Source organism: Salvelinus sp. IW2-2015, linkage group LG8 (genome assembly GCF_002910315.2).
Source record: "Salvelinus sp. IW2-2015 linkage group LG8, ASM291031v2, whole genome shotgun sequence".
Classification (NCBI taxonomy): Eukaryota; Metazoa; Chordata; class Actinopteri; order Salmoniformes; family Salmonidae; genus Salvelinus; species Salvelinus sp. IW2-2015.
Window position 1 is genome coordinate 13,183,679 of NC_036848.1, and position 20,505 is coordinate 13,204,183.

Genomic DNA, 20,505 nt, shown 5'->3' on the forward strand with positions numbered 1-20,505 from the left:
TCATCCCTCTCCATCCCTCTATGCCGCTTTCCACACAGACCTAGCTACGCCCCCTGTCACTAATGGAGCGCATTTGATGTTCCTCAACCATGAGACACRTGCGCTCAGTKCACATGGTCAATGCAGCATACGCAACACTGTAGTTGTCACTTTGCTTCTTAATATAAATATACTAGCATTCTATAATTACACCATTAGCTTGTGTTTCTTACATCTGCAAACAGCTAGTTCTTTTCTTAGCAAGTTGTTCCTAAATCTTGTTAGCTGCTAATGCTAATCACTAGCTAGCTAATACATGTYCTGAGTAAGAGCAAAGCGTAATTAGCTATACAGCCTGATAATACCAGTAATTGTGTAGACSTAAATCAGCATGTTTGTGCAAGTGTCATCTAAATGAAAGTTGTAAAACGCAAAGCAAGAATATGTTAGCTACATGAAGTAGCTAAGAGAAAACATTCAATGTAGCCAAAGAGTATAGGAATCACCTATCAACACATTAGTTCCTACCCTGTCACAATAACTCCTCCCTGGCATTTTCATTCGTCATGTCAAACACTATTTAAAGTGCCCACTATTATATTCTAACTATATAATTAGAATAGACATTATAGTCCCATGATTCCAACAGTTAACCCAAGTGTTTTGCTCTAAATCGCAAGTCAAATTGCAACATTTGGTTAAAAATAAGGCCCAGATTACTTGGCCATATCGTGCAGCCCTACATGGCAGTGTGGAAATGATCTCAAATGKAGAAAATGTACTTTTTGGGGGTTGAATTGAATCGTATAAAACAAATCAGAAAGGAGAAAGACCCATTGAAATCACTTCGAATATATGTGTTGCCACACGCACGACTCAAAGCAAATTTACAACTTTTATTATTAAATAAACAAAATACCGTCAAAAAAGAAAAAAAGTGATATAATATTTTGGGCATATTGCCCAGCCCTAACTCCCCCCTATTTTAGTGGACCTAAGGTACTGTGACAAATGTAATCATATATGTAAAGTAATAAAAAGTTAAGTATTTGGTCCTATTTCATAGCATACAATGACTATCAAGCTTGTGACTARAAATGTTGGAAGCATTTGCTGTTTGCTTCGGTTGTGTTTCAGATTATTTTGTGCCCGATAGAAATGAATGCTAAATAAATTTAGTGTCATTTGAGTAACTTTTATTGTAAATAAGAATAGAATCTTTCTAAACACTTCTACATTAATGTGAATGTTACCATGAGTACAGATAATCCTGAATGAATAATGAGTGAGAAAGTTAGACGCACAAGTCATACCGCAATGCCGAACAATAGACTGAGCATTAAAAAGGAAATTTCACCGCATACAGTCAATTCGGAAGATATTCAGACCCCTTTARTTTTTTCACTTTGTTACGTTACAGCCATATTCTAAAATGTATTAAATAGTCCCCCCCGKTCAATCTACACACAATACCCCATAATGACAAAGCAAAAACAGGTGTTTAGTAATTGCACATTTAAAAATAATCACAAGTACTCAGTACTTTGAAGCACGTTTGATAGCAATTACAGCCTCYAGTCTTAGGTATGACGCTACAAGCTTGGCACACTTGAATTTGGGGAATTTCTCCCATTCTTCTGAATGGGAGAAATGGGAAAAATGTCATGCCCTGATCCAGTGGAAACATAAAATTCCAGAAAATGTCACGGCTTTAGAAGCTTCTGATAGGCTAATTGACATAATTTGAGTCAATTGGAGGTGTACCTGTGGATGTATTTCAAGGCCTACCTTCAAACTCAGTGCCTCTTTGCTTGACATCATGGGAAAATCAAAAGAAATCAGCCAAGACCTCAGAAAAAACATTGTAGACCTCCACAAGTCTGGTTCATCCTTGGGAGCAATTTCCAAACGCCTGAAGGTACCACGTTCATCTGTACAAACAATAGTACGCAAGTATAAACACCATGGGACCACGCAGCCGTCATACCCTCTCAGGGAGGAGACGCGTTCTGTCTCCTAGAGATGAACGTACTTTGGTGCGATAAGTGCAATCAATCCCAGAACTGCAAAGGACCTCGTGAAGATGCTGGAGGGAACAGGTACGAAAGTATCGATATCCACAGTAAAACGAGTCCAATGTTGACATAACCTGAAAGGCCGCTCAGAAAGGAAGAAGCCACTGCTCCAAAACCACCATAAAAAAGCCAGACCGCGGTTTGCAACTGCACATGSGGACAAAGATCGTACTTTTTGGAGAAATGTCCTCTGGTCTGATGAAACAAAAATAGAACTGTTTGGCCATAATGACCATCATTATGTTTGGAGGAAAAAGGGAGATGCTTGCAAGCAGAAGAACACCATCCCAACCGTGAAGCACGGAGGTGGCAGTATCATGTTGTGGGGGTGCTTTGCTGCAGGAGGGGCTAGTGCACTTCACAAAATAGATGGCATCATGAGGAAGGACAAATATGTGGGTATATTGAAGCAACATCTCCAAACATCAGTCAGGAAGTTAAAGCTTGGTCGCAAATGGGTCTTCCAAATGGACAATGACCCCAAGCATACTTCCAAAGTTGTTGCAAAATGGCTTAAGGACAACAAAGTCAAGGTATTGGAGTGACCATCACAAAGCCCTGACCTCAATAGATACTGTGGGCAGAACAGAAAAAGCGTGTGCAAGCAAGGAGGCCTACAAACCTGACTCAGTTACACCAGCTCTGTCAGGAGGAATGGGCCAAAAGTCATCCAACTTATTGTGGGAAGCTTGTGGAAGGCTACCCAAAACATTTGACACAAGTTAAACAATTTAAAAGGCAATGCTACCAAATACTAATTGAGTGTATGTAAACTTCTGACCCACTGGGAATGTGATGAAAGAAATAAAAGCTGAAATAAATAAATCGCTCTACTATTATTCTGACATTTCACATTCTAAAAATAAAGTGGTGATCCTAACTGACCTAAGACAGGGAATTTTTACTAGGATTAAATGCCAGAAATTGTGAAACTGAGTTTAAATGTATTTAGCTAAGGTATATGTAAACTTCCGACTTCAACTGTATATATTGAAAAATCCACATTTCAAATTTCTACCCATCAATTGGTCGAAAGAACAGACCACTTTCGGTCAACCAAGATTTATTTTAGTCGGGGACAGCCCTAACGTAACTCTTTGAAATTGTTGCCGGTTGTGTTATATTTTTGTTCAGTATAATTAGGCAGCTGCTGTCTGACGATGTGATTTGTAACTTCAAGCAAATGTTTTCATTAGGTTATGTTAGCTAACCGTTAGCATCTGCGGTAGCTAGCTAACGTGACTGTTCTATTTAGAGTCTGATCCCATCAATAACTGCAGAGGCACGAACATCAAGCTCAGCACCAGGAACTAGCGTAAGTCACCTAAAATCGATTAAATCTTTCCATGACGAGCAAAGAAATATACTGGAGCTAGGCATACACACGGTCCGTGGCAGGTAGCCTACCGGTTAAGAGCGTTGGGCCAGTAACCGAAAGGTTGCTGGTTCGAATCCCGGAGCCAGCAGTGGTAAAATCTGCCATTCTGCCCTTGAGAAAAGTAGTTAACCCTCAACAACTCCTCCTCCCTGGGCGCCGTGGACGTCGAATAAGGCAYCCCCCTGCACCTCTCTAATTCACGAGAGGTTGGGTTAAATGCAGAAGACACATTTCGGATGTGCAACTGACTAGGTATCCCTTTTCACTGTCTTGCCGTCATCGTTGGTGTGTATACAAGTAGGCTACACCTACTGTAGTTATCTGTATTATAGAGGCGAGTTGATTGTTAATGCAGTGACCGACTGGTGTCTACTGGGAAAAAGCATAGTGTGTGAAGGTTAGTATGCATGATCCATTGCCATGAGGGCGGTGGGTGGATATAGTAGGTTGTTTGAGTGTGTATTGATAAGGGCAAAGTGTAAAATGTTGGCTAAAGCACTGACTACGTGTCCTACAGACTAACCATGCTGCTGCTGCTGACCTTGACATAAGCTTTAGTAGTACAGAGCCTGTAAACCCATTGGATGAAAGGTTTCAGCCTGGAAAAAGCTAAAGCTCATCAGACTTGAAACAAGCCAGGACAGCCAAAAGGTATTTATGAAAGCAGAATACCTTGTTGAGAAAACAAAAATCACCAATACACTAAAAACAAGTGCTGCTCAAACTTCACATATTTGCTAAAAGCCCATCTCAAAGCTCCATTGACTCAGAGTGTGACAAAACACATACCATTCCACAGTACCCTTTTTGGTTCATTGTATGGTTACACATCCTCATGACCAATCTTCYTGTCTTTCCATGAGACTTACTGTACACAAATCTTCTGCAAGAGGTTGAAGCAGTGGGTGGTGAAGAAAGTGGACAAGKGGCTTGTCCACCTGGCTGTGGAGTGCAGAAAGGGCCAGACGGTGGTCTACAAGAAGCCAGAGCCACAGTTCCCCAAACCCAACATCACCAAAGCCTGCTAAACCAGCTGCCATTCCCCACCAGATGAAGAACATTCAACCAACAACATRCATATTCAGCTAGACTGATGTTGTAGTATAATATACAATGCCAAGTATGCTCACAACTGCATTGTGGTCTAGATATTGCTAGCTGTCGTAAATATGTATATAACAGTGTTTTATATATATTTTTTATTAGTACTGACAAGTGACTAAATGATTCCAGCTTCATCAGAAACCTATAGTGTTGACTTCAACTTATTGATCAATTCATTGTGATCTTCATTAAATGCATTTGGATAAACTAGCTTCAATCTTACTGCTAATACAAATGATGCAGGGAGTTGTTGTATCATTTAAACTAATTGGTTGCCAAGTAAACATGTTTCAATAAAAACAGTAGATTAGTCTGTCAATATACCACACAAATAGACATGGCTTGTATTCAAGACAAAGGTTATTTGCTCTGGAGACCGAGATGGGTTTACACAGCAGTACGCAGGAACAGTTGTGGCAATGTATGACATGTACAGTAGAATAAAAATATGACAATAAAGCTTATAATAAATACTAGAGTTCTACAAAGGGAATTCTTGGGGCTGGTGTGTTTGGGTGGTGCAGTGAAGTGTCCGGAGTCACTTTGATACAAGGGGAGATTGTTACGGGACCTTTCACATCTCTTGAGATTCAACCTCTTCGTATCCAAGCAGTATGGTCTGAGAGAAAAATGCAAACTAAATTACACATTCATAAGCAATCATTGTGTACTGTCTGTATTCCTACTGTAGCAGCATGGTGTAGAATGAGACATCGCAGACACGCGTTAGCTAGCTACAACACAGGTATAGTTACTCCAAGACTAATGTGAGTCATCAAAACATTTAGCCAGTTTTGCTCATAATGAGAGGCACTGAGGCTAGCTAAGCTAGTTAGCTAGCAAGCTATAACGTTACACCAAAGTACATTTTAGGTATAACAAAAAACACAGCTACCTAGCATAAGCCTAGCTATTCATATACATTTGTTTTTGCTTTCATTTGTTTGGGAATACGTGTGTTTTTTTCCATCACCATGCCCTGTTATGTCCGAAACGATCACCATATTGTACTGTGCTGAACAACACTGCCTCGGTTAAAAGAGAGCTTATAGTGCTAGCTAGCTACCGACAGCAAAACAACTTACTTGTTTGTCATTTACCCTCCTGAGTCCTGGTCCAGCTGGTCTCGAAATCATTTCTCTTGCAGTCTCAACACGTCTTCAGTGTATTCCTGCTCAAATACATTAGGTCTATACGTAAAAGAATATCCCAAAATGGTTTCGCCGTCCAGCTCTTCTTGGAAAGCGGAAGCAGCCATTGTAGCTAATTATTTAGCAGTCTCAGATAGACAGTGCACGGTTAACATAGCTCCAGTGAACCAGTACCGCCCCTGTTTTGAGCCTGCCTTCAAGGGTGAGTCGAAGAAAGAAATGATGGCTCCTGTCTGGCTGTAGTCTTACAAAGCCAGTGGAAATGAGTCAGCCTAGAGATCCTGCAATGTCCCGGAAGATAGGAACATCGTTGAAACAAGACCAACGGCTCTATTGAACTAACACAACCATATCTACTCGTGTGATCGTGCAATCGGCGAAACACAAAAAGCCGCAATATTAGCTACAAACGTCTCCGTACATTTTTAGATCACAGCAGGCTCAATCAACCAATGACGTCATTGGTTGAAGTCTCCCGGCACTACATATTTTTTTTTTTTTAAACTACAGCTATAGTATATAATGTCTGAAACACCTCACTCAAAATTAAGCAGGGAGACCGGAAAAACACCCAAATAGAGTCTAGTGGTGAAGATTCCCTTTAAATTTACGAGAATCAATGTTCATTGATGGTACCATTTTTTGTTGGTACTTTTACCCCTTTTTCGTGATAGCCAATTGGTAGTTAGTCTTGTCCCATTACTGCAACTACTGTACGGACTCGGGAGAGACAAAGGTCGAGAGCCATACGTCCTCCGAAACACGACCCTGTCAAGCCGCACTGTTTCTTGACACACTGATCGCTTAACCCGGAAGCCAACCGCACCAATATGTCAGAGGAAACACCGTACAACCGGCGCGACACAAGGAGTCGCCAGAGCGTGATGGGACAAGGACATCCCGACCAGCCAAACCCTCCCCTAAACCACACGACACTGGGCCAATTGTCTCGCTCAACGGCCAAGGGTCTCACTCAACAGCAACGGCCGGTTGTGAGAGAATCCGGGGCTGTAGTGACACCTCAAGCACTGTGAAGCAGTGCCTTAAACCGCTGTGCCACTCGGGAGCCATAACTTGAGAAGTTGAGAAACATTGTTAGAAAGGTTAATTTCTCCTCAATTCTAGTAAAAATCCTGTCAATGTGTTTCGGTGTCCCTGTGACCAATTCTGTTGGACAAAACCTCAAATGCAAATAGCGAGTTGAAACCACTTGTCAGAGAGGAAGAAGTGATCTCTCATCTTTGTTGTGTGAGTGGCAGGGGAGGGGCTTGGTGTGTGTGCGTGTGTGCGTGTGTGTGTGTGTGTGTGTGTGTGTGTGTGTGTGTGTGTGTAAACAGAGAGACGGTGGCGAAGCGAGAGGTTTCACTCTTATGACAAAGCCTTTCTATGGACTTATTTTGAACCTAAGCTTGTCGCTTGCTTTCCCACCTTTGGTACAAGGACTCCCATTGTTAGGGCGGAGAAATGAGCACTTCGTCATTATATACTGATCTCTGGTGTAAATGGGAAGGTAAACACAGCACTGAAGGAGATACCAAAAAAACATGAGAACAAGCAGGGAAACGCTCATAAAAGCGGGAAAAAATCAATTTGAAATAGTGCAAAAACATAATTGAATTAAAATCGATATCGCCCAGCCCTACCATGAGGTTTCTAGACTAGTGCCATACCAGTTCTGACACGAGCATGATGACTACTGGTAGGCTACTCTATTTATACCAGCCAGCCACTCCATGATCTTATGCTCTCAGAATGTCATCCATCCAGCTATTCATCTCCCAGAAGAATCTCCCTAACGCTCAATATGCTGAGCCAGATTACACCGGGGACATGCTGTTTAGACCTTTAGTTTAGGTTACGGTTGTTATAGAGAGAGGTGGTTCYTTTCCATCTCCTTGGGTTAGAGGGAGAGCGATGGGGGAGAGAAAGAAAATTCATTTTTTTTTTTTAAATCATCGCTGGGCAGATCTTTTGGCCTTATAGAAGAGATGTGGAGGAGAGGTAGAGAAACAAAGTGACCTAACGCYGCAGAGGTGAAACACTTCTGAGATGCGTTTTTCTTGCTGGAAAGGTTCACTTCTGACAAAATCAGAAGTTGCTCAGGCTCTTCCCATTTCCCCTGAAAACTGGATGCATCCGCTTGTTGCCCCGCACAGGGTGGGAATGGTGTGGTCCAGCTGTGAGCACTGACCCGACAGATAAACATGTCACCCAGCGCTTTGACTCTGGCTCAGCCCTCACTCTCTCAGCCCACTCACACGTTGCACTGAGCAGTGGAGGAGAGGCTTACCCACACACACACACGGTTTCACACCTGCCATAAATAGGTTAAACTCGCAAACACATACAGAGGCTGACATGCAAATACACACAGGCCTGACCACAGGAAGTCAAATTGACTGTTTCACACGTACTACAAACACACATTCAGTGACAAATACATAGCTACACCCAAACAAAAATTATACACACACACACATTTTAAAATAAGGCTGTAACGTAACAAAATGTGGAAAACGTCAAGGGGTCTGAATACTTTCTGAATGTATATATATATATATACACATACACACACAGTTGAAGTCGGAAGTTTACATACTTAGGTTGGAGTCTAAAACTCGTTTTTCAACCACTCCACAGATTTCTTGTTAAAACTATAGTTTTGGCAAGTCGGTTAGGACATCTACTTTGTGCATGACACATGTAATTTTTCCAACAATTGTTTACAGATTATTTCACTGTATCACAATTCCAGTGGGTCAAAAGTTTACATACACCGAGTTGACTGTGCCTTTAAACAGCTTGGAAAATTCCAGAAAATGATGTCATGGCTTTAGAAGTTTCTGATAAATTATGTCAATTGGAGGTGTACCTGTAGATTACAGGTCGACCGATTAAATCGGAATGGCCGATTAATTAGGGCCGATTTCAAGTTTCCATAACAATCGGTAATCGGCATTTTTGGACACCGATTATGAACGATTACATTGCACTCCACGAGGAGACTGTGGCAGGCTGACCACCTGTTACGAGACTGCAGCAAGGAGCCAAGGTAAGTTGCTAGCTAGCATTAAACTTATCTTATAAAAAACAATCAATCTTAACATAATCACTAGTTAACTACACATGGTTGATGATATTACTWGTTTATCTAGCTTGTCCGGCGCTACATATAATCGATGTGATGCCTGTTAATTTATCATTGAATCATAGCCTACTTCTCCAAACGGGTGATTTAACAAGCGCATTTGTGAATAAAAGCACTGTCGTTGCACCAATGTGTACCTAGCCATAAATATCAATGCCTTTCTTAAAATCAATACATAAGTATATATTTTTAAACCTGCATGTTTAGTTAATATTGCCTGCTAACATTAATTTATTTTAACTAGGGAAATTGTGTCACTTCTCTTGCGTTCTGTGCAAGCAGAGTCAGGGTATAATGCAGCAGTTTGGGCCACCTGGCTCGTTGCAGACTGTGTTTCTTCCTAACAAAGACCGTAATTAATTTGCCAGAATTGTACATAATTATGACATAACATTGAAGGTTGTGCAATGTAACAGGAATATTTAGACTGATGGATGCCACCCGTTAGATAAAATACGTAACGGTTCGGTATTTCACTGAAAAAATAAACYTTTTGTTTTCTAAATCATAGTTTCCTGATTTGACCATATTAATGACCTAAGGCTCATATTTCTGTGAGTTAATTATATTATCATTAAGTCTATAATTTGATATTCGATAGAGCAGTCTGACTGAYCYGTGGTAGGCAGCAGCACGTTCGTAAGCATTCATTCATACRGCACTTTCCTGCGTTTGCCAGCAGCTCTTCGCTGTGCTTCAAGCATTGCGCTGTTTATGACTTCAAGCCTATCAACTCCCGAGATTAGGCTGGCAATACTAAAGTGCCTATAAGAACATCCAATAGTCAAAGGTATATGAAATACAAATGGTAGAGAGAGAAATAGTCCTATAATAACTACAACCTAAAACTTCTTAACTGGGAATATTGAAGACTCATGTTAAAAGGAACCAGCATCTTCCATAAGTTCTCATGTTATGAGCAAGGAACTTAAACGTTAGCATTTTTACATGGCACATATTGCACTTTCTCCTCCAACACTTTGTTTTTGCATTATTTAAACCAAACAGGTTTCATTATTTATTTGAGACTAAATTGATTTTGATGTATTATATTAAGTTAAAATAAGTGTTCACAGTAAAACGTACCCACAGCAAAAAAAAAGTACCCACAGTAAAAACGAGTCCAATGTCGACATAACCTGAAAGGCCGCTCAGCAAGGAAGAAGCCACTGCACACGGGGACAAAGATCGTACTTTTTGGAGAAATGTCTGATGAAACAAAAATAGAACTGTTTGGCCATAATGAACATCTTTATGTTTGGAGGAAAAAGGGGGATGCTTGCAAGCCGAAGAACACCATTCCAACCGTGAAGCACTGGGGTGGCAGAATCATGTCGTGGTGGTGCTTTGCTYCAGGAGGGGCTAGTGCACTTCACAAAATAGATGGCATCATGAGGAAGGACAATTATGTGGGTATATTGAAGCAACTGAACCATACTTCCAAAGTTGTAGCAAAATGGCTTAAGGACAACGAAGTCAAGGTATTGCAGTGGCCATCACAAAGCCCTGACATCAATCCTATAGAACATTTGTGGGCAGAACTGAAAAAGCGTGTGCAAGCAAGGAGGCCTACAAACCTGACTCAGTTACACCAGCTCTGTCAGGAGGAATGGGCCAAAAGTCATCCAACTTATTGTGGGAAGCTTGTGGAAGGCTGCCCGAAACATTTGACCCATGTTAAACAATTTAAAGGCAATGCGACCAAATACTAATTGAGTGTATGTAAACTTCTGACACACTGGGAATGTGATGAAAGAAATAAAAGCTGAAATAAATCTCTACAAATTTTCTGACATTTCACATTCTAAAAATAAAGTGGTGATCCTAACTGACCTAAGAGAGGGAATTTTTACTAGGATTAAATGTCAGGAATTGTGAAAAACTGAGTTTAAATGTATTTGGCTAAGGTGTATGTAAACTTCCGACTTCAACTGTGTGTGTGTGTGTGTGTGTGTGTGTGTGTGATATTGTTTGGTATAAAAAAAATTAAATGCATATCAGGGCTGGGTTTGGCTAACATACTAGGGCTTGGATTTGCCAGGGACCTCACAATACGATAAAGCACCGTACTTCGATGCCGATATGATATGCATGGTGATGCTCACAATTCTATATGTATTGCGATTCAATACTGTGATTTGATTGAGACTTGACGTTCCAAACATATTAGTTACTATATGCCTGCTGCAGAGACGAAAGAGCACGAGAAATGTCATTTTAAAATCAGTCAGGGAAATAAAGTGCTGAAAACATGTTGGCTCACTATTAAAATAGATGGAGAACAAGCTATAGCAGCGTTTCCCAAACTAGGCGTCGCGAGAGATAATGGGGGGGGGGGGAATTGTATTGGTTCATAGAGCCAGGGTTATGTCAGTAACCTCTGGTAGCTGCAAGATGTGGTTGCAATAAGAGGTTTCTGTTTTCTTCCTGCAAATATTGCACCATCTTTTGAACGGTCTAAGCTACATATTTTGACCGCATCACTGAAAGATTAGACTCTCAGGAACACGTATGGGTCTTCTGTTTCCCTCTACAATACCCAACGAGCCATTTTAACATTAACACATATTCAACATACAAACGAGTCACAGACGCATAAACACAACTCACCTGCACCAAAAAGATGATGAGGAAGTAGAAATTGGCGATTCTTCTGAACTGCTCAAACAGATTCTTTGGCAGAAAGTTCCACACCGTGTACTGGAAAGACAAAGAGAGAGAGAGAGAAGGCACCAATGAAATTACATGAGAATGAAAAAAACAATTTAGGCCTACCCACTGGATCCTGGGTCTCTGTAAACCACTATTTTACAGTTCTGACATCCCTGTTTTTCAACCTCTTTACTAGTAGGACGTATTAATCAGTTCCATCCTCTGTGTGTGTGTGTGTGTGTGTGTGTTGGTGCTGCCCTCTGAACCACCTGAGACCCAGGGAGCAGGTCTTCCCTCTGTCCCTGGGGGGCCTGCAAATATTCCAATGATTCGGATTAGCGACGGCTCTCCTTAAATTTGCCCAGCCCTGAAAGGACAGCCGATTACCTTAAGTTGGCAGCAGATCCTACTTTTTTCGCTCTTTCTTTTAAGTGGGCATGACTGCGGATACTCAACACAGTAGCTGAACGAGACACTCTTCTGTTGCCAAATCCCCACGAGAAAGCCCAACAACGCCCCGGGGGCAACTTAAACCACACAACAGGCTAAAGCAGGTGGAGGAAAACAGTGACACACACCATTGTTGAGAAGGGAGTGTAGAGGAACGTATTTGCATTGAGACAGATAGAGTGCTGAAATGCAAATGGTAGCAGAAAGGGACCATTTCATTTAGCCAGAGAGAAGAGAGAGTGAGGTAGAAGTAATAAGAGGAGGCACGTGAGGGGGAGGGCAGGAGAGAGTGAGGGAGGGGAATAAGGGTGGAGGGGAGAGTGAGGGAACATAGTACAGGGAGAAGGAACGGCAAGGGAGATCATGGGAAGCAGGTGCACGGTAGAAGTGTAAACACCACAGCCAGGGTAATTAACGACTGTTTACACGGTCACACTGGAGAACGAGAGACATTGATTGGCCCATCCCCAGTGGGACCCTCTGCACCACTATAAAAATCCCCTTCTTCCCTTTCTCGCTCTTCCCCTGCATCCTCATATACATGAATCTAAACCCCCAGCCAGCCCTCCTTCTCAGACCCACACCCTTAGCCCTGACAGAGATTTAGGGGGGCTCATCAGAGAACCAGAGGGACAGCTTGAATCGCCACCCCTGCCTGCTGGTACATCAATAGTAGCAGTGTATTTCACCACCACAGACAGAGCTCTCCTGACAGACAAATAATGCGGGGAGCATGCGGGGAGGCAGTGGGGAGGAGGGGAAAAAGAGAAAGTGCTAGAGAAGAGGACAATTAGAATTCAAGAGGTGGAGGGAGAGAGGGTCGTCCACCAAGATGAAACATCACTGCGCAAGCGAACACTGAGTTGAGAGCGCAGAGTGGTCGAGCGAGCAGAGGATGGGTCCCACGAGCAAATGTGGCCTTCCATTGGGGAGGAGCATGAAAATATACAAGCATGGTACGAAACGTCCACTCGTTTTACGGTGTTGTGCAGACCACAGGTCGACGGTGTAAAACATGGCAGTATATCTTACCTTGGAAGAGACAATCCTGTTGTCACAGAACTTGGGGGGGGTTAAAGCTTCGGTGGCGGGACAGGGCCGGTGGCCTACGTAGATGGTCCTGCTGTCTACCCTCCTCTCGTCCCTACCAAACTGTAGAGAGAYATGAACAGACAGAATTAGAAGAAATTCAGAGCCATGTGTACAACGTGTAAATATATGGCTTTAGCTGACATTTAGACAACACCGGAACACCTCAGGAGACTAGACATGTAAACAGTAGCCTAATGCCGTAAACCAGCAGACTAAASCCTGGGGGAAATTCCACGACTCAACTCCACGTTTTACGATGGAGTTGAGAGGCGACTAGTGTGGGAGGACTGGAGCTCCGACGTCACATAAAATGAAGACATTGTTCTGTATAACTTCGGGCTACTCTTTAGGTGCTAAAATCTGGCTTTAAAAAAAAGAAATGTATCTATGCGATGGCGCTCCAGTCCGCCCAGACGCTGAGTTTAGTCGGCTAGGGGGGGAATGTTCTTCAAGTCCACTGCAAAGATGGCTTGTGCATAACTCCCAAGGTCAGTAAATGAAGATGTAGTCCACATCTAACGCATGGGGAGCGAAACAAATCAACGATACCGTTCACCTCTACCACAGRACAAATCAGTGAAACAACGATACTGCTCTCACCTCTACGACAGCGCAAATCAGGTCGTGGAAAACCATTTTCCTTTCTTTAACTTTGAAGTCTTAAGTCTTTCAAGTCTATAATATGAATTCAAATCAAGGCCATGAACCATACTATAATATCATCCAGTCGGAGGTGCAGAAAATAATTACAAAAGCTCTTTGCAAACTTCAAAAGCAACGGCGCACCAAAAAAAGCTGTTGAACGCAAGCTAAGGTTTCACGGGGGACAAAGGAAAGTATTACATGGGTCAACGGGCCAAAATGCAGGGTGCACCAGTCCTGTAATGAGTTTCATTTCTTCCCTCCAAGGTGGACAGTCGATGATTAGCCAGTTATAAAGCGCTGCCTCTGGGGAGAAGAGGCTGCTAACACCAGATTTATGGGCCTAGTTATCGCTTGTTCAGATGTAGACTGAGGAAGAGGCGGAGGAGGCAGCGCAGCAGGCAAGGCCAAGTCATTTCAATACACTGTGCTCTGCTGACCAAGGCCCTATGAACTCACATGACCAGAGAGAAGACAGAGCAAGGATGGGAGACCTTGGTAGACAGGGTCAGCAGGCAGAACAAGCCTCCCTGTTTCCCCCAGCACAAGGTCACCTGTACTCTGAAAGCACAATTCTTTCATCTTCCTTAAAATGGCAGTCTGGGTGAAACACAGGGTAAGAGCTTGAGTGTGAGGATGACTTTCTCCCCCACAGCCTAGGCCCATCTCTGGGTTCAGGAAGAACACTGTTAGTCAATATCTTTCCTGTATCCTGACAAGTGGGAGTATCAAATGTATCAAGGCCATTTTCTCCCTCTCTCTCTCTAGTGGTCTTGGGCACCACCTTCCCCTCTAAAGAACAGATGAGACAGGGAGTGAAGACGCACTAATACTCTCCATCTCACACACCCCCCCCCCATCCCTTAACTGGAAAGGACACCCATGATTCCAGAACCACTCTCTCTTATAGCACCTCCACTCAACAACAGCCCCCCCCAAGCCCCAGAGCCTATATGAGGTGCTTCTGCCTGGTTAAAATCACAAGCTCCACAGCCATTACAGAGGAAGTGAATTATTAAGGTTCTCCAGTTAAACGATCTGTAGACCTAATGCACTGGGGCCATGTGTGGCGTTGACAGCCGTCTGTCAGAGACGCCACCGACTGACAGCTGATCTGATCATGGACCAAACGCCACAGTGCCTGTGAAGTGTGAACAAAAGCCAGCTAGACACTGAGGTGTCCACCGACTGTACTGGGGACAGGTTAGATCAAAGCACAGACGTGAGTCTAGGGCGCCTCATTAGCTATGCATATGAGGAACAACATGTTTCTCGTTAAAGGAGGAGTGAGATTTCAAAAGGCAAATGTCTCTCTGTGCAGAAATTGAGATGCAGACAGTCCTGTTGTCTCCCAGTCTGGGAAGAGCCAAGTGATTGCATAATGCTCCGTCAGGCATGAGAGAGAGGAAGCGTTGTTCACACCTCAGTGTAGCTGTCGAAACCTGTAATGCACTGCCCACCGGGCACAGCATAGCGCTCCTCCAACAGGACAGACCGGATGGACCGGAATGCCAGGGAAACGAGGGGAGAGAGTGAGGGAGGGGAAGCACAACCAGTTCCAAGGACAAAAACGCATACAGGTTTTTCTATTTCAAAACAGAAAATAGGCCTCGTAACCTTATGTAGCCCACACTACGGAGTGGGACCGCCAAAATAAGCACATCTTATTCTCAACAGTTCTCCCTCCGAGGGACCCTCCACTCGGATCATTTTCTCCCCAGGTACTTAGTGAAGTACACTTCAAAAATGCCTGCTTCCATCGTAATAAGACCATTAGAGATTGAGAAAGCTGTGAACAAGACAACACATAATGCATCCCTAATGACAGAACGTTGGGTAAAAGCCGGCAGCACAGAAACTAAGTGAACACACACAACTACCCTCCCCGGACAATGCAAATTTCACACTGCAAATAAAGGAATACATTTACAAAACAAATTAGCCTTGAAGCAGAGAATACAAATGTTCTCAGTGCCTTTGGCTTCGACTGTAGACCCGTTTCTCCATTCAGCCAGAGACCACTGTGGGTTAGTTATTACCCATTGCTACCCTACTTTTCATCTAAGACAGTCCCTCTCTATGGGAGTCATTAACCGCGAGAGCGACGACGTTGCAATGCTGCCTCAAGGTTACAGCCACGGTAAGCAAACACTGACTGGGGATTTTAAACAAATGAAGAAGTTATTGAACAACCAGCCACAAACTAGATCTCATGGAAGCGGACATTTGGGACAGTTTAACAGAAACATAAGACACTTCAGAGAATACAAATCATGCCTTAAATTAAACTGCATATTAAAAAGAGGAAGAGGTCCAAAGAGAACTCCCTGGGGGCCAATAGATAAGAACAGCTGTGTTGAATGGTCATCGATTTAGGAGGGAATGTCAGTGTAAAATAATGAGGGTCAGACCATAGGGCCAAATTCATTTTTGCACCGTTACGTGATCCCAATAATCTCCAAAAACAGTGCAGCCGAGGCCAAGCTATATAAGGAAAGGCTAATGTAAGTAAAAAGTAAATTGATGGAATTATCTTTGCCTCTTAGTCAAAGGACAAACTAGGCAGCGCAAAGCCAATAATGGAAGGCCGCAAAAGCAAAATTATAGTGAAAGTGCCAGGACGTCAAAGTTTGACAGTCGATTCCTGCTCAATGAAAATGCATTAGCTACAACAGAGCGATGGGAATCAATAAAACAAACATGGAACACTCAATTGAGCCGAGACCCAACTGCTGGGAAATAAACAGTGCATTAGAGGATTGACTAGAGCTCCCAACTTTACATTATTAGATTATGCTTTAAAGGAAATTAGGCACACATTGTTAAACGGGAAGAGGCTGGTAAGGGGAGGACAAACGCATGGTATTCAAGGCGGAGGCAACAGAATACTGCATTCAGCCATTGCCAAACCCGGATGAAGACATCACAGTCTGACAACACCGTGTCCTGTCACATCTCTTTTCTGAGACCTAGAACGGGCAAAACGTCTAGGAACTGACTAGTACTGAGTTCTGGTTAAGGGGTTTCTCTCAAAACATGAACTGGCGAGATAAGTGCAGTTTCGGTTTGATGCCGCTCTCATGTGTGACAGACTAAAGTCATCAGATGTGAAATTTGGTTCTGGCCTGGGTTCTGAAACGAACGTTTCTGACTATGTTGTCAGTACAACCAGTGTGGTTAGCCAACAGGATGGTGCAACCATGACAAAATTCAATTAGAATAGCTTCCGTCACGTCTGGTTGGAATTTTGTTCACCTTAATGCCGATTACCATATAGGCTCCAATAAAGTACATTCTCTACACTAAAGACACACCTCCATCTCCATCATGTGCAGCAACACCCTCCCCCCTCCCTTCCTTCCTGAAAGCCCATCTCTGCTTGGCAGTCGGCCACCACCACAATGCAAAACACACAGGGACGAGCTACTCCTGGAGAACCAGCAGACAGTGGCATGGTGCATATCACAGCCATACTGTGATCCACAAAGCCAACATCAACCTGGGTGTCCAGGTGAAGGGGCAGGCAAGCCCTTTTCGAGCCAAACTGACAACACACACAAAAACAACACAAGGCACACAGTTACCCTGGCACAAATAAAATACAGGCACACAGTTACCCTGGCACAAATAAAATACACAGGCACACAGTTACCCTGGCACAAATAAAATACACAGGCACACAGTTACCCTGGCACAAATAAAATACAGGCACACAGTTACCCTGGCACAAATAAAATACAGGCACACAGTTACCCTGGCACAAATAAAATAATTAGCACTGGAGGAGATACTTTAAATTATACATCAACTGGCCAGAGAAAGAAAGGGGCTTGCTGCTTTCGAGGCCTGAATCTCCAAGTGAAATTGACAGACAAGGCTGGTTGGTGGGTGCTGGGTTGCTCAATTCAAGTAGGTGAAGAGAGGAAGCAAAAGCAATGCGCACCTGAACACAATCCCAAAGTGGATACTGGCGGTGTCACTTGGTGTGAGTGAGTGAACACGACAAGTGGCTTGTGGAGCCCGGGGCAGAGTGGGCCCTGATATCATGATGTACGCTAACAAAATAAAAGCCTGTGACTGCAGGTGCTATCGAGGTCAGTTCGGTCAAAGCATATTCTGTGGGAACAGAGGGCGTCTCTGAATTTGTGTTTGCATACCACATGCCTGGACACGGCGAATCTGATTTTGCAGTCAAACGAGCAAAGCAGTGTGGATGTGAGTTCTAGGTCTGTTGGAACAAATTCAAAAGGAGACATAATACAGCTGGTCCTCCCTTGTAAAATGAAGTCCTAAGCTTGTTGCTGATGCTGTATGAGCCTCATAAGGAAATCTCCTACTTACTGGTTTAATGAGGTGTGAAGTGCAGGGCATGGAGAGAAGGAACACTGGAGACCAACTACAGTACCTCTTCATGCCCTGCACGTGCCCCAACGACACGCGCTTTTGACCGCCCTGCACGTGCCCCAACGACACGCGCTTTTGACCGCCCTGCACGTGCCCCAACGACACCCGCTTTTGACCGCCCTGCACGTGCCCCAACGACACCGCTTTTGACCGCCCTGCACGTGCCCCAACGACACCCGCTTTTGACCGCCCTGCACGTACCCCAACAACACCCGCTTTTGACCGCCCTGCACGTGCCCCAACAAGTCAACACCCGATTTTGACTACTCTGAGGGCAAAGGTAGCAACGCAGGGCACGGGCCATGTTGAAGTAGATTAAAGGGCCAACTTCCCCATAAAGGGGAACTGGAGGACAGCCGCAAGTTCCAGTACAGTAGTTCCACTGATAACACCACAGGCAATATCAACAAACACGTAGGCCTGTTTGTGTGGGGGTGGGGCGGCTGGGAATTGTCAGGGACCTCAAGATACAATATTATCGCGATTCTTACTTGGCCTCAGCCACAGGAGCACACAGGGACACCCCAGTAGGAACCAGATGGAAACGATGCAATGAGCACACATCAAGGGACCAACCAAAACAGCCAAGAGCACACAAACGGACTGAACTGTGTTCGTCAACAATAGATTTTGGAAACAAGTAACCTATCGATTTCAATGCTCCAGGTGTAATGCCAACAGACATTCATCAAGAAAATCAGGATGACCAACAGCGAAAACTGCTATATAAAGCTAATCTGCTAGTTAACAGTGAGCGCATAACAGACCACACACAAAACACCAACGGTGTTAGTCACTGCAGTGCTAGTGCTGGCACTCTCCTCTCTCGCTTCCTCCATCTTGTCTGCTTGCGCTCTTATTAACTCAGTTTCAATCTCACATTCACCTAGTCACAGAACCTACCGGCTGCAGTCAATGGTTCCCACCAGTGACTGCAGCCGACTTCAAACTTCACATCTAAAATTAGCCAACAGTTTAGACTGTCGTGACTTTAAGAGACATCGTACAATCATGACAGTATAGTGGCACCTCTATCACTGGTTCACACACAAAGGCCCATTGTTCATTGTTCTTCTTCAAAGGCCCATAGTTCTCAAAGCGCTCCTGACTGCCATTCGCAGACCGTGCCGAGAAGCACCATAGTTTATTAATAGGACAACAGCAACTTGAATTGAGGACTGGTTAGTCCTAAGGAGCTACAGTTGAATGGGAAAGGCCCATTGCTCCAGTAGCAGACACAGTGTTCCGTACTGTACCATCCGTGTACTGTGGACTGGTCTGCATTACAATTGGGAGGGGGAGACAGCTTGTTACTTTGGGATCCATCTGGAGCTGAATACAGTAGGCTAGTAGAGCAAGCTAGTGACAGAAGTACTAAGTGACGATTTTGGGAATGTTTCTCCAAGACCAGAGATGTCCGCGTTGTGAGAAGAAGGCCCTAACAGGTGGCCATACTCAAGAAATGCTTTTTCTTGATTCATTCATCATTCACTGTCCATACAGGGTATGAATACAAATGAGACGCTGCGTAATTCAAGTGCCACTGTATAAAAGCAATGCAGTCTCCTGCCTCGGGCATCGCCTAAGACGAGCACGGCATGATAAGACTGCACGCTGAGGGTTGTGAAAATGTTTACAATATGCAGAAAAACTGTGGGAGGGTGTTAAAATGTTTTTAAAAAACAGGAAATACATAAGTGTTTTTGAACAATGCTGACCAAAGCCTGTGGTCGTCCAGTCTGCAATGGGACTTATTGTTCCTCAAAAACATGTCCAAGAGTGTCACAGCACATAGAACAAGGAACATATAGCCACTTACAAAAGACAAACACACTGTATGTGAAAGTGGGAAAACTTAATGTAGCTTGCAATACACCAAGTCTTGGTTTTGCATTTTAGCACAGTGAATGCATTAACCCTCGAGTCAATATCTAGGGCCCCACGGAAATCGAATTTGCATAATAAACAAAATCTGTCTGTTTAATATAGAGATGTTTTTTTGTTGTTGCATGGGCTGCATCTCAATCCACAGCATCCGCCAAACGGCGGCTTTCCGCATCTGTGGTGAAAGGTGGAGGAGACCACAGCGGTGTTGGTCAGACATCTCGAAAATTGGGCTTCTCACGAAAACGTCTGTAGCATACGAATGGTTTGGCCTACAAACTAATATGACCACCCTATGGAAATGTGGTATTTGACATCTTAATGCCGGCGAGCTTTTTTTTTTTAAATCGAATTATCTGCATCTCAGCTGCAGCACTTCTGATGTCATCTTTCATAATTCAAGCTACTGACTAATTGCCATTCAAACATCTATGAGGCTGCAGGCAATGATTGGTGTGAATGGGGGCGCTCCTTCCTTCCCTCCCAGTCATTCGTGACCAGGGTTAAGAGACTCAATATTCTACCCGTTGCCGAGTGCTGCCGGCT

General features: G+C 43.7%; 1 protein-coding gene across 7 annotated transcripts in view; it reads right to left on the bottom strand.

Moving 5' to 3' along the window:
* Nucleotides 1–20,505, bottom strand: part of atp11c (ATPase phospholipid transporting 11C) — a 72,326-nt gene that overhangs the window by 47,076 nt on the left and 4,745 nt on the right. For all 7 annotated transcript variants that reach the window (XR_011480316.1, XM_023992471.2, XM_070444745.1 and 4 more), the window contains exons 2-3: nt 12,970–13,089; nt 11,446–11,535 (exon numbers count right to left, since the gene is read on the bottom strand). Coding sequence is in view for 6 of the 7 variants with exons in the window: in XM_023992471.2 (XP_023848239.1) it covers nt 11,446–11,535; nt 12,970–13,089 (210 nt within the window). In the remaining variant the exon portion in view is untranslated. The remainder of the gene's footprint in view (nt 1–11,445; nt 11,536–12,969; nt 13,090–20,505) is intronic.